General features: G+C 34.1%; 1 protein-coding gene across 1 annotated transcript in view; it reads left to right on the top strand.

Annotated features, from left to right (window-relative positions):
- Positions 1-24,273, top strand: part of RYR3 (ryanodine receptor 3) — a 199,670-nt gene that overhangs the window by 41,141 nt on the left and 134,256 nt on the right. Inside the window, exons 3-12 of the mRNA XM_071558067.1 lie at positions 465-572; positions 4,008-4,082; positions 5,040-5,118; positions 6,609-6,721; positions 7,172-7,271; positions 10,187-10,280; positions 11,984-12,058; positions 13,021-13,177; positions 19,183-19,356; positions 23,259-23,380. Of these exons, the coding sequence (XP_071414168.1) occupies positions 465-572; positions 4,008-4,082; positions 5,040-5,118; positions 6,609-6,721; positions 7,172-7,271; positions 10,187-10,280; positions 11,984-12,058; positions 13,021-13,177; positions 19,183-19,356; positions 23,259-23,380 (1,097 nt within the window). The remainder of the gene's footprint in view (positions 1-464; positions 573-4,007; positions 4,083-5,039; positions 5,119-6,608; positions 6,722-7,171; positions 7,272-10,186; positions 10,281-11,983; positions 12,059-13,020; positions 13,178-19,182; positions 19,357-23,258; positions 23,381-24,273) is intronic.

A 24,273-nucleotide genomic window follows, 5' to 3' on the forward strand; every position in this document is an offset into this window, starting at 1 on the left:
TGCCAAATATTTATATCCATTGATAATTTTTTCCTGGGACACATCTTTCCATGGGCATATCGGTGCCAAAAAAAATGGAAAAAAAAAAGTCTACTGTTTCTGAAATGAATGTGTTAAGTTTCATGTTTCCAAACCAGACAATATATTGATTCAACAATTGAGATCTCCTAAAATAGTTCATAGTATTATGTCATAAGATGTTGAATCTTAGCCATCTAGTTACTGCTAGAAATACATTCTGCCAACCTTATATGTCAAATTAGATTATGTACCTTCTGTTTCGTCAGTGGTGTTAGAGAACAAATACAATGTTCACGGTGTAATTCTAAAAGACTGCAAAGCAATGAAATATATAGAGAAAAAGTTTTTGTTTTGATCCTGAAGATGTTTCATTTTACTGAGGAATATGGCTGTTTCACCTGCTCTGCTGATCTATTCTTGCACTGTTTAATTTATTTTTACAGTATGTCCCTCCAGACCTCTGCATCTGTAATTTTGTCCTTGAACAGTCTCTGTCTGTCAGAGCCCTCCAGGAGATGCTGGCCAGCACTGGGGAGAATGCTGGTGAAGGGGTAAGTAAATTGACCATGAAGAACATTAAGTTTCTGAATATGGATTGTTCTCATTTTCTTTCCTTGTCCAGGATTTTCTAGAAGTGGGTCCTCATGTCACAACCAGTCTCTTGGGATATTATTTCTCCACTACTGAAATCATACTAATTGCTCTTTAGCAATGAGAAGCTGGTGCAGTTGTCTTTTGAAATATTTGCAATCCACAAACTCTGAAACATCAATAATTTGATTGCTTTGACCCTAAGTCTCCAATTTCAGCTGAGTCAAATTGAACTGAAATTTTATTTTCATGCAAACAAAGCATGAAAACATCTATGGCTTTACTTATTTTATGAGACTAAATGACAACTAATTATCATTCAAATCATCCTCAGAGCTAGATAGGCTGTCAGTTTTCATTTTTATGTAGAAACAGAAAGATTTTTTTTAATTTTAATTTTTCTGTTATTCTACTTGCACACAGAGTTAAGGCTCTGCCATATTAAGTAAATGGGATGGCTGCCTGAAGAAGAAACCAAACATAAAATAAGTATTATAAACAGATACTTTCTTAAAGATAATTTCACTATAATTTTTTTTCAAATAAAAATTATGCTGAATTTGTTTCATGATAAGACATTTTTTATTTCTGTTCATTTTTCTCTAGGTTTCATATGCTGTACATGTAGTTTTAGGATTTTCTTCCTTTTTTAATACAATCCTGAAAAATAGAATGATATATGGAAGGAGAATAATGTTATGATTTAAGTAAAATTTTTTTAAAATACTTTTTCTCTTGAATTATAAATTGTCATTTATTCTGCAGTTTCTTCATTCTTGTGCAACAATTCAACATTTTAAAACAGTTTTCAATTTTATCTATGTGTAGAACAGCACTAATTAAGCACTTGTTACCCAACAGTAAGTGATTGTGCAATGATTACTTACTGAAACTTTTAATAGACTATAAGATCTATGTTAAAAAGCACCCCAAAACTGACATTGAAAATATTTTTATTTTTTAAAAAGGTAAAAAATATTTTATTTGTCAAAGCTTTATGTCATCCCCAGAAGGACCAACCATGTTCTGGGGGGCATCAGGCACAGCATCCCCAGCTGGTCAAGGCAGGGGATTGTCCCTCTCTGCTCTGCACTGGGGTGGCCTCACCCTGAACATTGTGCACAGTTTTGGGTGGCACAATACAGAAGAGAAATTAAGCTGTTAGAGAGAGTCCAAAGGAGGATAACAAGGTGGTGGAGAGCCTTGAGCTGGAGCTGTAAGAGGAGCAGCTGAGGGCACTTGGTCTATTGAGCCTGGAGGAGACTGATGGGAGAACTCATTGCAGTAACAACTTCCTTGTGAGGGGAAGAGGAGGGGCAGGCACTGATCTCTTCTCTGCAGTGACCAGTGATAGAACCCGAGGGAATGGCCTGAAGTTGTATCAGGGGAAGTTTAGGTTGGATATTAGAAAGAGCTTCTTCACCCAGAGGGTGGCTGGGCACTGGAACAGACTTCCCAGAGAAGTGATGACAGCACCAAGCCTGACAGAGTTCAAGAACCATTTGAATGATACTCTCAAGTTCTTGATGTGACTCTTGGGGATGGTGCTGTGCAGGGCTAAGGATTGGACTCGCTGTTCCTTGTGGGTCCCTTCCAAGTTAACATATTCTATGATTCTGTGAAATTCAGTTTGGAATAGAGTTTTGCTGTTAGTTTCAGATTTTTCTAGAAGAAGAATATAGCATATTTGATGTGGTTGTTTGATGATGTTTGTTTGGGTTTTGTTTGTTTGATTGGTTGGTTTGGTTTGATTATGTTGGTTTTGTTTAGGTTTTTTGAGTCATCCTTAATATTAAAAGTGATTCACTTTAAAGCTTTCACTAATAAAAAAAGCACAAAGTGTTGCTTGTTCTCAGTATACATGTATTTGTTGGAAACTGAATACATGTAATTCTGACAACCTGTTTGTAATTACAATCGACTTTACTGTTAAGGTTTTCCTTGTTGATGAAAAAAAAAAGTAGTTGTAATGTATAGAAGAAGTATTGCATGCACATTTCCAGCTCTCTTTACCAAGCAGTGATAAGTTCCAGCAGGATTAAAATATTTTTTTATGGATGATGTATTTTAAAGAAGTTCTTGGAATTTTTTTATTGATTTAGTGCTCTAATCACCTTTTTCTAAGGATATGGAAAATTATACAATATTCACTGAATGACCAGTTATAACTATGTATTTATCTCTAATTTTTTCCAATAATCTAATGTGTTTTATGTGGGTCCAGAAATCATTATTAAGGAGGGGGCTTTTGTTGCTGGGGTTTTTGTTCTGGTTTGTTGTTTTTTTGGGTTTTTTTCGGTTTAGTTTGCTACTAGATGTAGAAAGAAATTTTACGTAATTACATGGGTCACACTGGGAAAGAGATTGCACATAGTCTCCATATAAATCTGAGAAATTTATCAATAAAATTTAAAACATAAACTTTCCTAAGACTGTGTATTAACAGTAACTGTTAGCAGTATTAAGTTCTATTATAACAAGGTTCCAAATCCCTAGTTGTTAATGCCTTTGTTACTATCTAGAAAACCAGAAGTAGGTTTTGTATTTTATTGTAATGAAAGTCCTCTGCTCTTTTTCTTCTAGGTTTTTATTCCTTCTGATTGGACAAAATTGGGGTTCTATAGAACTCAAGTTGTGCATAGCTTGTAAACCTATTGATCTAATTGGTAATTTAACTTACGTATTGTTCATAGAGTGTAAAATCATTTGCCTACACTTGTATAAACATTATTTGAGTTCTTAGAACTACCTTTAATTATCTTGGTCCTTTCCAAATGAATCCAAAGACAAGAAAGGACCTTAAATGCAGTTAAAGAGGAGCTCAAATGATGTGAAAAGTGAATGTGAAATCCAGTTTTGCCTCTCCCTGATCTTTTCATAGTTTTATGTATTCAGAATTCCTTACTGTACTTCGTTGAAACTACAGATGTAGGTGCTTTAATGAATCGGATACATATTTAAGATAGCATTAATACTAGCAAGTAGATATTCTCAGTATGTGCTGGGCAGTAGGTATGTTTATTCTCTCAGATTTCAATCTGTGTATGTATTTATTTTCTTGTTTGTTTTTTTAAATGCCTCCGTGAAGTTAATAAGAAAGGTAAATATTATCTTAATTAATTTGTGTTTTTAAAAATGCGGTGTTTTTACTTTAATCATAGTAAAAATTAGGTAACAATAAGAGTCTTTGCTAAAGAATGGCATTTATTCCTTTGACAGATATTTGGCTATTGCTGTAGGTACTTCATTATTCTGCACAGTGTACACATTTCATAATTTGCTGGAATATTTGCACTTGTTCCTTGAACTGTAGTAGCTCTTCACATTGCTGCATAATTGGGTCTGTAGTTCCCACAGTGCAGTGGAGTTCTGACCTCCTCCCTCATGTTCTGTAGGCAGCCCAAGGAGGTGGGCACAGAACGCTGCTCTATGGCCATGCTATACTACTTCGACATTCGTTTAGTGAAATGGTAAGTGAAAGAGCACTTGCACAAAGTGAGTAACAGAAAACTCAAATAAATGGGTTTTTTACCAAATGAAAAAATACATAAATTTAAAATAATGATCTTTCCAAGTTATCTTTTGTGCTACATGATAAAATTATTAAGAGCTTAGTGTGCCTCCACGTAATAGAAAGTGTTTGAATTCTGATTCTTCATCTAACTTAGAAATGTAGCTGAAAAGCTCCTTTGGCCATGGATTATTTCTGTGTCCTTAAGGAATCTATTTTAATGATAATTCCATTAGCAAGAGCTTCTACTGCAAATGATTTTGTTGTGATGTACGTTATTTTTCCCCCCATATTTTATAGGATAAAGTGTTTAGTTTGACATCCTGTCATTCCCAGGGATAATGCCCACAAACATGCTGACTTCAGGCTGCCTTATATAAATCTCATAGCACTACATTTTTGCAAATGGAAGATTTCAGCTGTTTTGAATTTGTGACTTACTAGGGCCCATGTAAATACACCTGATAGCAGGCTGAAGAAAGGTCAGGAAAACATCTCTCCTTTTTCCTCTACTACAAAACTCTGCATTCATCTTCAATCTTTATTGCTTGTGTTTATGAACCATACAAATTGTAGTTGCCTTGATATACCAAAGTTGCAAGTATGATTATTACCTTTTGCTGTATTTGTCATTTTTTGTGAAATAAACTTGCTATGGTAATACTTTAATTAGACACTTGCATGGTCCTAGTTGATGAGCTGTGTGAAACTTTCTCTGTGCTAAATTGCACAGTGGAAAGGGATTTTGGCATTTTAAATTCAGGAAGTGTTTCTATGTGAGTAACTATATCATGCTTAGCTAATAGGAAAATCTAAGCATGTCATGATGGCGAGATGAAGTAATGTCAGTGCATTCATTTGTCATGTGTTTTAATGGATACTGTTGAATGGTTTTTTTCACCTCACTGTTTTGCAGTATTTAACATGTTTAACATCATCAAGATCCCAGACAGATAAACTAGCATTTGATGTGGGACTACGAGAAAATGCCGCAGGTATGTGAGGTTATTTCTGAACGAAAATGTGGCACACATTTCTGATTTTAGAAGAGGCATTGAGATTTAAGTATCTGTAAGCTTATGAATGTCATGCTTATGTGTTCACTAGAAATAAGATGACTGAAAAAAAAGATGACTATGAGTACAGGTGACTGTCAGTACTAATAACTTTCAGCAAATTAACTGACTTCATGTAAGTATGTGAGAGTCTTGCAATTAAACTGAGTCAACACAGCTGCAATAACATGATTGATAATGGTCAAATTTATTGTAATGAATATCTATAAATTTGCTTAACTATACATATACAAAAATACTCCTGTACACATATATAATATAAAAAAGCAACACATAAAAGGGAGTGCTTAGTTGAGTTTCTGCACAGAGGATTTTGGTAGCTACTGCATGCCTGTAAACCTCATAAACTGAGTCCCATATTGTCACTTCCCCTTTTCCTACTACCTCACCTACAAAACTAGTGAATCAGTTTCAGCTGCAGGAAGTATTCTTCATCTAGCTGATTTTGAAGGAAAAGCCACTGGCTATTAAAAATTATTTCCTTCAAAGATATAGTGTTTTACACTTTTAACGATGTAAGTTTTGTTTATTGTCTTCACTATGATTAGTTTCATAACCTTCAGATTTTGTTTTAAGGAGGTTTTCTGTGAAATATCTTAATGGATTAAAGAAATTTCTGTTCTTTGTCTGATGACACCAATTTTGCCTTTGTTGATTTTTGTTGTTGTGTTGTTTTGGTTTTTTTTGTCACTTTGCATTGCCTGATTGAAAGCTGTATTCAACTTGCTTTCTTCATGGTCTTACCTAAACTCTGAAGGGTGTGCAATTGTGCAATGAGTTAGGTAAACTTCCCAGAACTGAGTGTGTGTTATTGTGTGTGCAGAGTAACCTGAAATCTCACATTCAGTGCATAGGAAGGGTTCCATGGTTGTCATCCTTAGGCTTGCCTATCTTGTAGTCATATGGTCTGTAGTGCTAGTGGAACTGCTTCCACGTCTGATATTTGTAGTTATGTAAAGTTATGGAGTATTTGTTTCAAAATTCTGTATTCTAGAAGAGAAATGTATCTTGTAGTGAAAATGATGCAGAACATTGTGAATCAAATATGACCATTAAGCAAAGGGAGACACAAAAGTTGATAAGTAACACTATCAAAGCTACAATTTACTGGCAGGGAGAACCTTGAAAGAAGGGCAGTCCTGAGAAGTGTTTTGTGCAGGGTTAGTTGCTTTAGAGACATGACAACAGAAATATCAGCTTTGTATATGATAAAGATTGGTTGACAAAAAGTTTCAAGGAAGAGGAAAAGCATTGCAACTGATTGAAACCAGGAGTGTGGTGGTTTTATAAGGTGAATATCTTATAAGACACAAAGTTTATTATGATATTTCAGTGTTGTATGAAGACATCCTTAGATCTCTTGGAAGTTGTCTGTTTGTAGCCCCTTGATTAGTGCCTCTGTGCTTTAGGGGAGGCATGCTGGTGGACAATACACCCTGCTTCTAAGCAACGGTCAGAAGGAGAGAAAGTTCGAATAGGTGATGATCTTATCCTGGTCAGTGTGTCCTCTGAAAGATACCTGGTAAGTTTGTTTCTTTAACAAGTGGCCAAAAGGTGGGAAATACAAAATGTTGTAAGGAGATGGGGAAAACAGTTGGGATTCTTATGAATTTTTTTGTAAATGTAGCAAATAATGCCTGGTTGTAATGCTTTTTTTTTTCCTCACTGAAGGGGGTAGGGGTGGGTCTCCTTCCTTCAGAACAAGACTATTTCCATACCTTTTTCCTGAGGTGTACTTCAGCATTCTCCATCCTGGGAAGTTTTTATTTCTGTAACTGTGAAGGATTTCTAAGCTGCAGCTGTAGTCTGCTGATTAGATTTAAAGAAGAGTTAATTTTAAAAGCAAGTGACTACTAATTTTTAAAGGATGTTTGTATATTTACTCTATAAGATATTCTGTTTTGTTGAATTAATGTGCTAAACATTTGTAAGTACATATTTTCAGTTTCCTATTACCATTGTCTCATTTTAGCATCTGTCCGTGTCAAATGGAAGTATTCATGTGGATGCCTCCTTTATGCAAACACTATGGAATGTACATCCTATATGCTCAGGAAGCAATATTGCAGAAGGTTTGTCATTTTATTTGTTTAGAAATGTATGTAATTTAAATTACTTTGTATATTTTTTATAAAGAGTGAAAACAAAAAATCAAATCACCCTCAGATCACCAAACCAAAAAGTTTAATGAAAATAAAGAAACAGAGTATAAGGGAGAAGAACAATTGAAGGGAAAACAGGAAAGTACAGATACATCATCTGGATTAACTAAAGAAAAGCCAAGCAAGCAATGTACCTTTAGAATAACAAAGCATTAAAAGCTGCTGAGAAATGTACAGAATCACTAAAGCCAAAAAACTTAGATTTTTGTATACAATATTCCTATATCCTCTTCTTCCAGTATAGATATAACAGAAAAGAGATAAAGGTACAGGCAAAATGGAAAGCGGTTTTCTCAAAGTTCTTACGTCAGTCTTCTGTGTTTTTTATGGACTTATTATCAATATCCAATTGATACAATATTCCCATATCATGAGCAGAATAGAGGTCAATCCTGGAAAAGTCTGCATTTTCTCAGATTTCATGGGTAAAACAAAGCCAAGCAAACAGAACACCCATCCCATAGCAAAAGTTAAAAATTGTAACAGGTGACAAACATAATGAGCCACACAGAGAGGTCATGGAAGATCAATGGTATATTTTAGATTTCTGTAACAGAAGGAAATTGGCAGCTAAACTTCCTAAGAGCTTACAGAATCACAGAGTTGTTGAGGTAGGAAATGTGCTAGTCCAATCCGCGGCCCAAGCTAGTCCACCTAGAACTTGGACTATGTCTAAACACTTCTAGATTCTCTCCAAGTATGGAGACTTCACAGCTTCTCTGGGCAACCTGTGCCAGTGCTCAGGCACCCTCACAGAGAAAAAGTGTTTCCTGATGTTCAGACAGACCATGCTGTGTTTCTGTGTGTGCTCTGGTTCTGTCAATAACTAAGCTGTTCTTGAAATGAGTTCCATTATCTGACTCAATTCACTCTGGGGTGCCATGTCGCTGAAGAGACCCTGGTCCCACCCTCTTTAAATTCAGGAAATCCTCCCAGAGCCTTCTCTAGGTCAAACAGTCCCAGTTCTATCAGCCTTTCCTCATGTGTGACATGCACCAGTCTCTTAATCATCTTAGTGTTCATTTGCTGTACTTGGAACCCTTCTGCTGTGTAGCCCAGAATTGGTCACATAATTCAAAATCATGCAAATAAAAAAAGAAAAATTAAAAAGGTTAAGGTAGGGTAAGCAGAGAGGTAGGTTTTCTGTGTGTCAGTTGATTTTTTTCCCCCCCCAACTACTTAGGCTTAGGTTTATTTGTATATACAGTTCTCAGTGTATGTGAGAGGTGACTGTATGTAAAAACACATAGACATCTAGCTCAAGTTGAATAAACAGACAGAAAGTGGGATTTCCTGAGTTTAAAGGTGGATTCGGAATTAGACAATGTACTTCTCGTGATGTGTGAGAAACTTTTGCTGCATTATAAATATCAGGAAGGTGTATTTTTTCACATTCTTTCTTTGCTTTGACTTCTGTATTAATTGGCAACAGGGTAATTGTCAGTTAATGTTTTCCTAATTTACAAATTTCTATCAAATTTGCTGCACAGTCTGAAAGTTTCCTTCTATCCTTTCTCCTTAATGTGTGTTCTTTCAAAAGACATTAATTTCCTTTGCATGGTCAGAACTGTTTGGACTGAAGGCCTGGTGAATCATTCTCTTCCTACATAATTTTTCCTTTTCTTTTTTAATGTGAGGCAAAGTACACTCTGTGTTAAATGGGTTGGAAAGTTGGTTTCCATTAAACTTAATTGTCAGAACTCCAAAGTGTTTTTCTGTTCTTTCTCCTACTGCTGCTCTGCACTTTTGATTTTGACACAGATTATAAATGTCAGAACAAACTGGTGAACTCATGTAATTATTTTGTATTGAGATACTTTAAATTGTATTAAGGAGAAGGAAGCTGTGATATTATATATTTCATTTGGCAATATATTTATTTGATTATATACTGATGTGGCAAAGACCACATAATAACACAATTTTACATTTTATGAGTACCCACAGATCAGGTCAACTGCAAAACTGGCCTAAGTTTATGCAAAATATACATGAATATTGCAGGCAAGTTAAGACTGCTCACAGCTTTTAGTCTTTCTGGGAATGAACTGTTATCTGCCCAGTTAAAATGGTGGTAAAAAGTTCTCACCTGAACATTTCCTGCATATTTTTTTCTTGTTCTGAAATTTCTTAGCCTACTGTGTGATAATTACCACCACCAGGGAGATAAAACAGCTTATTCCTGGCAAGTGCAGGAGGATTGCAGGGATGATAAGTTGACATTATAATGTGCAAATAGAAGATATTCCTTTACAGCTGGAATTTTTTCACATCATTGTATAATTATACAAAGACTTTATCTCCAGATAAGGAAATCTCACAACCAAAGTCATAGGAGGCTGGAAAAGCCTCACTGCTCCTTGTCTTCTTTATACACTCTTTCCTTAGAACCCACAATTAAAACCTTTGGCAAGAGGATGAAAGGCTAAAAGGAAATTTAATTTGGCATGACACAGCCATTTCTTTGTGTAAGAGAACACAACTTCAGAAGGATATTTGTTCACTATTTACTTTTTTCAATTTTCCAAACAATAAATGTTGCAGAGGATTTTTATTTCCTTTCTATCTCAGAATCCTAATTTGATTTTTAAAAGTTAAGAGATTGCTTTCCTTTTTTCTTTATTTTCAGAGGAAATATTTTTAACTGGATAAGGTATTAAAAATAGGATCTTGTCATACTAAATTTGTTCTTGCTTCATTTCACTTATGATTGAAAATTTGGAAAGCATTTCATGTAGGTCTTTAGAATTTTAAAAAATTTTATGAGAGTGTTACTTTCATACTGTCAATGTTTAAGCTAGCGAGTAAATGAGCTTCTTCTACAGGATATCTTCTTGGTGGGCATGTAGTACGCTTTTTCCATGGCCATGATGAGTGCTTGACGATTCCATCTACAGATCAGAATGATTCGCAACACAAGTAAGTGATGGTGCATTTTTAGATATTTCCTTCTCTCAAAAAATGAAACATTTTCATTTGATTTTGAGGTTGGATAGATTAAACACTCTTTACAGTAGTCTTTAATTAAGCAGTGACATTGCTACAAGAAGCTGGGACCTACTAAGCAGAAAATCAGTTATGAGTTCATTTGTAGCTGAAACTTAGGTGGTTGATTTCTACTGAGATTACATCCTGTTATGTTATTTGTCTTTAATGTGTACTGCTATAAGTAGAGATAAGCAAGTGTTAGAAGGGAAAATGGTAATGTATAAAAAAAACCCAAACCTAATAAAACAAAAGTATGTTTGGCTTCTATAATGAATTTCATATGTTATATATTTTGCACTATTTTGTGAGTTCTTTCTTTCTCAAATTTGATTAATATATTTTAATATATTTATAATTTGATTTTAAAGTATCAAAACATCCTTATGGAAAACAATATGTAGGACATGCTACTGCCTTTTCTATGAGGAACATATGTTCTTACATTTCAACATTTCTGATATTGCATGTGTGCTCTTAAATGTGACTCCTAATATAGAGGTGTAAATGCAAGTCCACCATCTTATAAAGAAACTGAAAGCAAATGATTTGTTGTGCTTCAGGATACTTTGTGATACAAGATAGAGTTTTCCTAGATTGTATTGGTGTTGCTCAAGAAAGAGATCAACTAAATTAAAACCTTTACTGTTCTCAATAGAAGAAAAGTTGTAGAAACACTTGTTTAGATAAGAAAACCACAATTTTCATTTTACAAGCTGAGTTCCAGGTCCCATGGTTGCACAGTGCTCCCATTGTGGTTTAACCTCAGTCAGCAGTCAAGCAGCTTTTGAAGTTTTTCGTCTTTCAGTAGGCATTCAGAATTTCAGATCAAGACCCTTCTTATTATCCATTGTATTTCCTATATTTCTTGTAAATGAGAAAGATTATACAAACTCTGGTGCTCAGATGACAAGAAATGAATGGCTATTAAAACATTAAAAATTTCCTGTGAACAGGGCTAATCCACCACAGTTTGTCTTTCTTTGTATTTGAATATTGAGTAGAATCTTAGTTTTACCACTTAAATGTATCACTAATCCCCAGCCAATAGTTCAAGAAAACCAGGTTATAGTAAAGACTTAATCCTTTCACTTCCAGGTTTTTTATTTCTCTGAATTTTCTAAAACCAGTATATAACTTTATCTGTATTATCTGTGTTGTAAAGATTACAATGCAGAATTTTTGTTATCACCATCCTTTCTGTCCTTTAATAAGAATCATACAAGTAATTATAGGAATGAAGTCTCTGATGTGTTCATGCAGAGAATTATTATTATATGAAAATGTATGTATTTATTTTAATATTGTGGAAATGTATTTAAAATTGTTAGTAATCTCTTGGAAAGTGTAAGAATTACATGGTTTTATCACTGATTAAGTGACAGGAAAAGTTTCTCAGCCACTTTGAAAGTTAAGCATTTTATCAGCTCCTGAGACAGAATAGCTTAGTGGAGATAATCTAATTTCCCTGAGACATTTAGATTGGGAATAATGTTCTCACTGATGAGTAGCAATCTTCTGTCCATTCAACTCCATTTATTTAGTGGAAGAGAAGTAGTGAGTCATGTACAGTTTACAGAGAAGTAATTTATAAATACTATGTAAACACAAGAGGACCATCTGCATCTTTTCTGTAGGAAAGTCCTTTATGAAACTGGAGGAGCTGGTGTTCGAGCAAGGTCTTTGTGGAGAGTAGAACCCCTTCGAATAAGGTACTGTATTTAGTTTTGTTAGCAACCCTTGTTAAGTTCACAGCAATTTGATTCCTGCAGACCTTTAAGACAGAACATGACTAGTGTATTTGTCATGCTGCATGTTATGTGTTAGTTTGTCCTTTGTCAATAATAAAAATCAGTCTATTATAATACAATCATATGGTGAATGTCATTATTTTAAGACTTTTTTTCCCCTTTCTCCCATATCAAAAGCAGCATTACCTATGTCATATGCCATATATCTGCTTGAGACATTGCTTCTGTCCCCAAGTAAACTGCTTTTCCAGTTTCTACCTGAAGTTTTAGAAACATGGGTGGAAATGAGAGCAGTAATATCCCTCCTGGATGTCTTTTTGGTTTTTTTTTTGTTTGGTTGGTTGGTTGTTTTTTGTTGTTTTTGGTGTTTTTTTTTAAATAAGAATCTCTCCTTCCTAGTTGATTTGCTGTCTGTTATTTTGATGGAAGTGAAATTTGATGGTATATTGATATTACCATAAGAGTATACATGTTTTAAATTTGATGTCCTTCTGAACTTTGTTTGTTTTACCCTTGATGTGTTTGTGATTGCAAATGAAATACCCTCCTAAATAGGAGAGATGTAGGATAATTCTGTGGAATGTTGGTTCCTCACTTAAGTTTAATTTGTTTTTCGGTCAGTCAGTTAAAGTAGAGTAATTAATTTATACATGTAGGATTTTTTTGTATGGGCACCATATGTAATAACTGAATAAAACAGAGAGAGCATGTAGGAACAAGGAGATGAAAGCTATACTCCTTTTCAGGGTTGCCTTTGCAAATGTATTTACAGTTTTTCATCTGTTTTAATGCAAATATTGAAATTGCAACCAAAAAGGAATATATACAGTCCATTCTATTTTCTGAACATCCTTTAAAGCCTAAAGTAGAAATATTATGTTTATTTACTTCACAAACTATTTTTTGATATCTCTTGTGTTTAGCTGGAGTGGCAGTAACATCAGATGGGGGCAGCCTTTCCGTCTTCGACATATTACAACAGGAAAGTATTTGGCTCTGAATGAAGATGAAGGAGTTGTAATATTAGACAGAGAAAAGTCAGATACAACATCTACTGCCTTTTGTTTTAGAGCATCAAAGGTAAATAACGTCAATGCAAATTTGTTCTAAATGTCGAGCACTCAAATACTAAATCCGAGTTGTTTCAACAACTGTATAAATTACTTACAATTTCTTAATTGGAGCAATTGGCAGGAATTATGCATTTAAATACAAAGATAAACAACTGAGTCAAGAGTAGCAAAGGTCTCCTCTAGAAAAAATAAGGATGATTAATGAATTTTAGAATAAACTAAACTGTTACCACGTTTAGAAAAAACAAGACGGAAATCAAATACAATGCAAGATACAGTTTTTTAATATGAATACTTCAATAATTATAGAATCACTGTAGTTGGACACAGTCTCATTAGTGTTGTACATTCTATCTCTATCTTTAATAATTGAATTCAATTGAATTCAGTTCAGTTGCTATTCTTTTTGCAGGCTGTTGATAGGAACTGAATTGTACTCAACTGAATTTTTCCTAAATGCAAGAAAAATGTAGTCAGTGATTTCTAAACCATGTTTTCAAACTATGGTCTCTAATTAGTTGCTAATTGCATGTTACTAGCTGTATTATAATTTCCAGCTGGGAGAAACAATACAAGTGAGAGAGAATGAAGAATGATTATGGAGGTAGAAGAAATTAATAACTTTTTTTTCCACAAAGCAAAATTTTTTTTATAATCAGCAATGATTAAAAGTTTTTAAGAGCTTTCATGATTTTACTGACAAATAGTTGCTATATCTGCCTACAATAGAGTTTTTTATTAACTACAAGAAACTAACTTTTCTACATAATTATGAATGCTGTATGAGAGCAGTGAGAGCAGTGAGAGAGAATCTTGAAAATTAGTTACATACTAGATAAAAATTCTGACATTAAGAGTCTTGACAGATGCTAGACTTCTGTTAGTAAAATAATTCGAATACTTCTTTTTAGCATGTTTAAAATAATGATGTTTATTACTGTGACTGCATATAATATTTCATGAATTTTTATTTTAGTCAATCAAAATAATTGAAAAACTATCAGGAAGTTTCCTTAGATTACTAGTTTCTCATCAAATAGTTTTTCATTCTTTACTCAGTGTAAAGGCTGTGCGGTGTAGATTGTACATATGTTGTTGTGCAGGGGCATTTATTACAGCTGTAATTTTTTCCCATTTTTGGCAAATCATGGCACCCTGGTAAGAATGGTGAGTATCCCAGGAATGCCACAGTTACTTGTTAAACATTTGTGTTAAACTTCTTTAATGTACTCATTACCTAATGGGACACTAGCTGTCCTGCTATCTTTCAATGTTTTAATCTGTGCATAAAAATGTATAAATTTTAAGTATATAAATTCGATGGTTTTCTATGCATATTAATAAAATAACTTCTGTTACAATGATTAAACATGCCCTATTTTCTTAAACGTTTCATTGAGTTGTGCCTCAAAGGCACATTAGTGAAATGTATTGCAGTGCCCAAAAATGACTAAACTGAAGTACAGTAGTAACTGGTTATGCAAAAGTCATTCATGTCTGCTCTGTTTATGCAAAATATGGTTGTTAATGTACATTTTTATATTAAACACCAGCTCAGTGTCTAATCATCCTGTCCTCTTTGTGCTGTCCTACATAGAAAAGCTTATTTTTGTCTCATAATTGGTTATAAACTTGCTTTATCCTATGCCCAGAATCAAAATTGTCTGGGCAGATAAGAGCTGTACTGTCCCATGGGTAGAGATATAAGTATTTCAAAAAGTGAGGGGAACAGCCAGTGATAACTCTTCTAGAAGAAAGGAAGATGAAGTATTGGAAATGAATAAACCCCAAAGCTTGCCCTGGGCTGTCAGGAGAGAGCTCTCTAACCAGGTGCTGATGGCATACAGATTGAGGGGGAAAAGAACTTTAGAACTATTAGTTAGACTAGATGTATGCAATATATAGATTTTATCTTAATTTCTGCAAGTATGTTTTTGTAAACCTTAAATTGGTTCATTTTCTCAATGAAGAAATACTTTCACTGGCCTGGACTTTATTATGGCATGAATTCAGGGAAATATCAAGATACTTATCTAATTCTTCTGTGTACAGCTGTGTACAGATTCTTAAAAACAGGATGTTGGAATACCTGTCTGTTTCCAGCACTCCTGTTCTTTGGACTAATAAATAATTTTAATTTGAATGGACCCTGTGAAGTCATCTAGTCCAGCCTGCTGCTGCAGATAGGGTCAATGATGAATTCAGACCAGATTGCTCACATTAAACCCTGCTGCAGGGTATCTTGAAAGGAATAAAACATTTCTCCATTGCAGTATTCTTTCCAGTTTGAAGGCAAGCGAAAGGGTTTTTGTAGGAAAAAGTGCTATCTTTGCCAGAAGGCAAAGCTATGTGGAACAATCCCCAAGGCTTCCCAGGAGCCTGTAACACATGACAAATAAAGTCTTCTTTTTATGGCAGTTATAGAGACCCTCTTGCTGAAAAAGCACCTTCATCCTCAGTAGTGTTCCATTCCACTTCAGCAGTCTTGCCTGTTCCTTGCTTTTCAAAACCTGTGACTGTATTCATAATAAATTTACTTTCCCTGTTTTGTTTCCTTCTGCTGGATAACACTGGAAATTGAGTTATTTTAAGTTATAAAATTGAAATTAGTTTTCCCTAGTATGTCCTTACATAAATAAGAACAGAAGGGAATTAAAAAAAAAGTTATAGAGTCTACTAAAGAACATCATGGTACCGATTTCAATGAAAACAGCATATGTAATACATGCCTGTTTGCTGCAAATTACTGTGAACTAAGCTACAAGTATCAGAAATTGATGGAAATACCCCAAAATTACATATTGGTTTTAATATGGAGCTTACTTTTGCTGAGGTTTTAGATTATGAACCTTTACATTTTAAGGCAACAGCTCTGTAATGCCTTGTGACAACAGAGACAGCAGTTTCTCCTCACCAGGTGGAATCCTGTTTTGAAATGGGATGTTCTCGTTCCAGCACCGTACTTGGCTCCATGTACATGGCTGATCAGAATCTTGGTTCTACTTATAAATTTCTTTGAGACTAAACACAGTGCAAACAAGAGCATATTTAATAATATTTGATTATTTAAGTTTTTCGTAGCCCAGAATTAATATTTGAGTTATTTAATTTTATTTTTGTGATGATATATATAATTGACAATGAAAAAGTTATTGGTATAGTCTTGGTAAGTAACATTCTGACACGTTCAAAAGTCACAGATGACTCATGCAGAAGGATTTGATATCATTTTAATATTACTGCCAGCATGTAGCTGTCTTGGCGACTCAACGTGGCATTAGGATGTTGTAATAGTTGAGTATTAATCCTAAAGTTTAAGTTGTTTTTTGAATAAGAATATAGGTGTTATTGTGTCCTTTACCTACATTTCTCTCCAAAAGTTCAAGTAGTTATTGTTAAGTTTATAATTTACAATTATAATTTCCCAGTAAGCACTGCATTTCAAATACAGTATTAAACTATTTTTCTACTTATTTTATATGGGAGGAGAAAATAGAACGTTAAATGAAAATCACCTTTTTTTTTTCCCCTTGCCTACTAGGGTGTACAGAGTACAGTAAGACAGATCAGTGTTGTCAGTCATTTGCTGTTGTAAATGTAGACTTTTTTCTTTTGTTACATAGGAATAGCTATAGCAGTACTGTTATTGCAATAACAGTGGGCAACACTGAAAGGTAAAATCTTAACTAGCTCACACAAGTTCTATTTAGTAAGAGTTCACAGACAGGTTGTTTTTGCTGTTCTTAGGGGTGTCTGATCAAGCCCTTAAGCAATCAACATTTTCCCCTACTGTGCTTTTACTACTGAAAAATCTTTATAAAGACAGTTGGCTTTATTTGTTCTGTTCACACTGTCATTCCTGACCTTCTTTCCATCACAGAGGAATCTATGATTCTATGAATTTTCTCACTTTCTCCTTCTTGCCCTTCCTCTAGCATGATAATAGATTTTGAAAATATCATGTTTGACAGCTTTGCTCTCAAATGCCTTTGCTCATTCCAACTTTTTTTTGTTTATTTTTTGGGGGGAGGAATGTTACTATTATTTTTCCTTTGCCATCTTCTAGGCCCATCATGTGATTTGTTTTCTTTCATTTGATTAATTCACAGCCTGAGGGAGTTAAACTGAGAATAGGTTGTGAAGAGAGGATTTCAAAAGAGAATATATCTGGATATTTTACTGCTAAGATATGTTCAAATATTGAGATAAGAGATATTTTCTCCCCTCCTCCCTCAGTAATCTTTATCTGACTATACTTTTCAGCCATTATAAAATACACCCTGTCTTTGGGATCACATTGTGATCAAATTACTTGGCTGAAATCCAGAGAAACCGGACAGAGTGTAAATAGCAAAACATGACTAAGAGGAATTTATGCTGTATTTATTAAAGGGCCTTCTGAACCTCAAAATAGTGCTAAAGCTTTATTTCTGAAATTCAGCAAATGTTTTTTTCTGTATGTTTAGTGTCATCAAAAAGGATCAGTATCACTCCATTTAAAAAAACCCCAGTAACTTAATTAGGATTTCTTCTTACCGTATTATGATTTCTTTCACTGAAATTTTACTTGATGCTTCATTATTGATGTAGATGCAATATTTGAGGAAAAAACTGCAATGGATATGTAAAGCTGAATAAACAGTTGCTGGCAGTAAACAAACAAACTTGTTCTATTTTATCATATTTTTCATTTGGTCTCACCACAAATGTGTATTGCAATAGTTTGTCTTCATTCATACATGCAAGTGCAGTCCACCCAAATATGACGGGACACGATTTCCCCCAAGTCTTCACATTGCACTGGCATCCCCCAAGGATGTCTTGTAATTTCATTCACTTTTGTCTTGCCATTATAACGCTACCTGTACCTGTTCCAACTAAAATTATTGATGGAATTCCATGTAAATGAAAGCAGATTAGCATAAACTTCTGTTTACGCCAGAGATGTTGAACATTTGGTAACCTGGAATAAAATTATAAAATTCCTGTTACACATATAGAAATTTAGACTGTGTATCAATTCCTAACATATTTTGTTTTGTTAACAACAATTGAACAACTATCTACACTTAAGTCCATCAGCCGTTGAAATTATAGAAAAAAGATGTTTTTTAATGACTCTTTTTTTCTTCAAGTTTTTTTTGTTTAATCATATGTATCTATAACTATATATTACAAAATTTTCTGCATAATTCTGTTCTTACTCCTGAATTCAATTATGAAAGGACAACCATTTTATTTTAAAGAAAAAGATACAGCTTTTTTGCTGGGATCTTATAATTTTCCAGTTGTAATGAAGAAGAATGAGATTAAGAAATAGGTTGGGCTTAAAAATTCAGTATTCCAGCCAAGCATTGAGCAATGTCTTTAACAGAGTTTTGAAAGAATCCAATTCTTCTTAAAGAGTGAAGAAATAAAAAAAATAAAATAAATGTAAAAAAAAATCTAAGAAATTAAAAAGTAAAGTAAATATAAAAGCCAAACTGTACTTATTTTAAAAATAGTATTTTCTTTTCTTGGTTGCTACAATCCCGAGGTATTATTCCAAGTGAAGTGTTTATCTGTATATACAATTTATAAACAAAAAGTTAAAAAAAATTTAACTGCATTTAAAAATAGATTTCTGTTTGTTTTTATTTTTCATGTTTAAGCAAATATTCAAAAATGTTGGTTATATAGAGTTCTATAGACTCTGTTAAACTGCAACTACTTACATCAGTAACTCCATTATTGATTATGTCAAGTTAAACACTTTTTAAATATAGATCCATTCTAACGGATTTTACCTGATTTTTCTTGCTTCAGAGAAAAGGATTGTTTAGTTTTGAAATTGTTTTTAATCACAATAATTAGTTGTATAGAAACAAAAATTACATAAACTAAAGGTTAGCTCCACTTAACAGCCTAAGTAACATTAACATTGTTCAGTATTGCAATATGTATCAGTGTAATTCAATGCTTTATGCTATTCCAATACAGAGATTAAATGCCAACTTTATTTTATCTTCTTAGGAGCTAAAAGAAAAGCAGGATTCTAGCCTGAAACGTGACCTTGATGGAATGGGAGTCCCAGAAATAAAGTATGGTGATTCAATCTGTTTTGTCCAACATGTAGCCACTGCTTTATGGTTGACTTACAAAGCACAGGATGCTAAGTCAGCACGTTTAGGTCCCTTGAAGAGAAAGGTAATATTTTATGTCCTTTTCAATTACTTGTGAAATGAGTGTTCATTACATAAGTTTGTGAGTTTAATTGATTTGTGCTTTTATATTGAAAATGTGAATATTTCATGCTAAAAATGTAAACAGTGGTGGATATTAACATAATTATATCACTGAAGAAAAAAAGTGCTACTAAGAAACGTATTTAACTGAGGTTTTTGCCAGAAAAAAATATTTTTTGTGCTCGATTTTTATTTTTGACACCAGTAAAAGATGGAAATTCCTGACTTGGATGGTCAAATAATTTTTTTGAAAATCTACTTTCACATGTTTTAACTGGTGTAAACTTGCAAGTCAGCTGACATTCACTGGGGTTTTTAATTGAGTATATTGTGTGAAATGGTAATTAAATTTGCCACTTAAGAAATGGTCCTAGAAAATCCTCAGGTTTCTTAAGGGATATTAATGAATAATTTGCCCCCAAAAATGTTAGATGTAATATTAAGGAGGTCTTTCACTCACCCTTTTGATTATATTCTTAGGAGCATATCACTTGTTAAATCTTCAAATTATGTTCCCATTTCATTCAGTATTAAAGGGTTAAGTACCAGCTTCACATGACTGCTTCATTACCAAATTCCTTGATTCTCTACTTGTAGATTTTCACCTTGAACCTAAAATTAAAACATGAATAAGGAAAAAAAATCATTACTGGAAAGAAGTTAAAATTTAAATTTTTTTACATATGTATTCATAAGGGGATACCCATATACAAGCACTGTAATGCAAAACAATGAGGTTCTCATCACACAGCCTTGGCACAATCAGATTTATTCATATGCAGCACACATGCTCATCGTAAACGGGCAGTGAGTGCCCAGCCCTTCACTTCTCAACAACCTGGCTGATCAGCGAAATTCTTTATATGCCACTCACTCAGTAATTTCTTGATAAAAAGTTAAATCAAACAGTGATGGCCTCTTCCTTTCCATGCCAGAACCGGCTATGGTATTCTGCTTCCTCAGAGAGTCCAATTTTACATCTTTAAAAAGGCAATGTGTAGATTCTTGCTCTGTATTCAAGGAAGAATTTTACAATAGCTTCCAGTGACGTTTAGTACTTTGTTTCCCCAGTTTTCTGCTCAGCAGAAATGGTCTAAAAGAACATCCATAATTGCCTGTCACGTTTATTCTCCTCTGAAACTGTTTCATTCATGTTCAAAGGCTTCAAATCTTTTGTTGCCATCTCGCTTGGAGAATTTTCTCTTTTTAAGGGCCTTCAAAGAGAAGAAAATCCAAACCTTCTAGCTTCCAGTAACTGAAATTCCTGTGGAGGAAAGAAACAGTTTTTCATCTTCTGCAATATATGATAGTAGACTATAATTTTGTAAGTTTAGATGTATATATCTCTTTAAATTTTACATCAAATTTATTTTTCTACAGTAAAAGGGAAATCACTGCTTTATATTCATCCTCTGCCATTAACATGTGAGAATACTTTCCCTTTCACTCACTGTAGTCCTTCTCAAGCTAGCCTGCAATTTTCATAACTACTCTTTAGCCCTGACAGGATTGACAAATACCTCATTTTTCCAAGAGGCAAAGGGTGCTTTTCTTTCGCATAACACAACTATTATCACTGTCAGCTGCTCCAAATCTACAGAGAGGAGAAAATTACTATGGGATTAGTTGTGGTATAAAATACTAAAAATTTCCAGTGAAAATGTCTGGGGTTTTGGCTTTGGTGAAGTTGCATGTATCTAGTTATTATATTGTCTTTGCAAGACACAAATATGTCATAAATTTTGGCATTGCTTGTGGGGCTTTTGTTGCATGATTTCTGCAAAAATTTTTGTTTGTTGTATCTCTCTCTGAGATCGTGGTGACTAAGGATTGAAGACTTTGCCAGGTAATGATGATATTTACATCAATATTCTAGTCAACATCCCTCCACCATCCAGTGAGTGATGGATGTCTTATCTTTTCAGTTTGAGAGTTTGCTTCTGTGCAAGCTATGAACTGTCACAGACGTCCAAAATGCTAGGGCTCAGAGAACAGAGAAACATGTGACAGACATTTTGAATTCATGTTCTGGAGGCCATTGCTCATGCTGTTGATTAAGGCCTTGCTGTTCCTCAACAAGCAAGCCAGTGCCAAATGCCCATTTTTATATGCAGAGAAGTGTTTTACCTGGAGAACTGATGTAGACAGTGCTGGAAGCTTCTGTCTGTGTTCTACTTACTGGAGTTCTAAATAGCACTTTCCTGTCGTTGTGATCTTTCTGGATGATTTAGTTGGGGTTTACGTTGTTTCTTGATTTTTTCTGGTTGTTTTTTGTTTGTGGGGTTTTTTTTTTGTTCTGTTTTGTTTGTGCTTTTTGTTTGTTGGTTTGGGGGGTTTTTCGTGCGTTTGTTTGTTTGTTTGTTTTGGTAAGAGAAGTAGGAAAGATTAGGTCCTTCTAAAAGACTTCTCTCTTCCCTAATCTGATGCATGATTAGGCAGAGGAGTGCATATCTGCTCCACAATGGTGATGCCATTTGCAAGACATGGCAGCTTTAGTATCCAATTTGTCCAATGTTTTCTTCCCCATAGCTCTGAAATCTGGAGCTACGTGCAATGACCTGAGTAAACGTTATCTGATCATCAAAATATTTTCTTACTAGTTTTGTGAAGGGAAGAGCAGTTCTTCAGTGACTGTTCAGTTTAGAGACCTCAGGACCCTTCTCTATGAAAACAATGATATTTAAGCTAGCAAAGTCACCCACAGTGTGGTTCTATATAAAAAAGTATTTGAACAAAGAGGAAGATGACCAAAATGTAATCTAGTCTCCTTTAAGGTAATATCACTATTGTCATCATTCAAAAATACCTTCCCAGTCTTCTCTGTCATATTTCCATGGATTCTGGTGTCCAGATAAACTCACAGGGTGATGTTTGTCTCCTAAAAGCACTTCCTCAGCATTTTATCAGAAACAGAGCACGTGTGTACTGTAGATTCTGCTGAGTACAGTAAAACCTCGCTTTCCAGTGGTCTGATATACCTATACACTAGTGTGCACAAAAAGCTGTTGGTAAATAATTTCCCCATTGTGGCAGTAACTACTTGTGTAACATTATTAGTTTATTGGTTAATTATTCAGTGCCTTGAGAATTACTCTGCTAACTGCTGGGTTGCAAGCTTTTACTAACTCAGAGCTAAAAAAATACATTTTTCAGGGTCGAATTCAGTAGATTACATCTTGCAAAAAGAAACTAGAAAACTCACATTTACTTCTTTCAAAATTGCTGTAGAATTTAAATGACTCAGAATGACCTAGACTTGTTTTTGTGATACATAAAAGTCATGCTGGCTTTCTGTGAAACTGTGTGTTTATTTAAAGGAAAATATTAAAACCCTACCAAAGGGTCTCTGTTGTTGCATGAAGTTCATATGATATTCACATCTGGTTCTGATAAGAATCCAGCATAGTGTGTAGAAATAGTTAAATGAGTCAGAAGTTGCTCATAAACATTTTAGCGTCTTTAGCTGCATTGTAATTTTTATGATGTTTGTCACTCCAGCTTGATTTTTCTTGACAATAGTCTTTTCATGGATGAATCCTTCAGTAAACGAGCTTAAGATAGTGAAGATTCTTCTTCCCTGACAGCCAGAATATAAAGAGAACAACACGTTTTATTTGAAATGGGAAGTACTTGTTAAGTGTATATTTTTAATGAACTGCAGAAGAATAAATGTCTTCTCTGAGTAACTTATGTGAGACTGAAAAACTTGTTATTTAATGGATGTACAGATAAAGTGACTAACAGGTAGTTGCACCATATATATACCATTACAGTTTTCAGTGCAATACTGAAATAAATTACAAAATATTTAAAAGCAAAAAGTGTTTTAAAGTACTTATTGTGATAATTGCTGACTTTCAATAGGTTATATTACACCAAGAGGGTCATATGGATGATGGTCTCACGTTACAAAGATGTCAGCTTGAGGAATCCCAGGCCGCTCGAATCATTCGCAATACTACAAGCTTATTCAGCCACTTTATAAGGTAGTTCTTACCTCTCTGGTTTTTAAAGTTTTCTGAAATTATTAGCATTTTTCTGAGGGCACACTTTTTCCCGATTCCAAGTATTTGAATGTAGTAGCTATTAGCAATATTTTTTTACTTATTTAAATTTGCAATTTTGATTAATAATTCCATTAAATAGATAAAACAGTTTATTGAAGGTAATTTATATGAAGTCTAATACCTTAGAGCTAGAAGCTGGATCATAGTTTGAAGAAAAACTGCTAAATTATCTGTCTTGCTCTATTAGTAAATAGTCTACAGTACCTAGAACTTCATAAAAGAATACAGAGTGAAAACTATAAGAACGCATGTAGTACTGAAGAAACTACTTTTTCATAGTGTTTGGAAGAAATGTTTATTATGATGATCAAGTGGTCATCCTTGTATTGCTGCCTACTTGAAAAAATACAAAATAATGAGTTTGTAAGTGTTTACTTCCACAGAAGCCACTATGTAAGCCTATGTTTAAAACATTATTGCCTCAGTATCTCAGTATTCCTTTGTGCTCCTTGGCTTGCAGATATTAAAAGAAAGAGGCACCTTTGCCAGCAATCAGCTCCTCCTATTTATAGTAGTGAGTTAGGCCGTGGAAAATTGGGTTGTCACCCAAGATTGAGAAAATGCTTAAACAGGAAAGAGGCATTATTTTACTGACAACTGAGATTCCTTGAAATGCTTTATGTTTTTAAATCCCACCCTTCCTTATTTTGTATATAGAATAGACACAGAAGAACGAATTCATGGTTAGGATTTCCTGTTATTTTTGTGTTCTTCTACTGGAAGACTGGATTTGTTTAGCTTCAACAACTGGTACTGTTTTAGCCCATCTGCATATTACACCTGTATCATCAATATGATTTAAAGTATCTGAA

Source organism: Pithys albifrons, chromosome 6, assembly GCF_047495875.1.
Source record: "Pithys albifrons albifrons isolate INPA30051 chromosome 6, PitAlb_v1, whole genome shotgun sequence".
NCBI classification, from domain to species: Eukaryota; Metazoa; Chordata; class Aves; order Passeriformes; family Thamnophilidae; genus Pithys; species Pithys albifrons.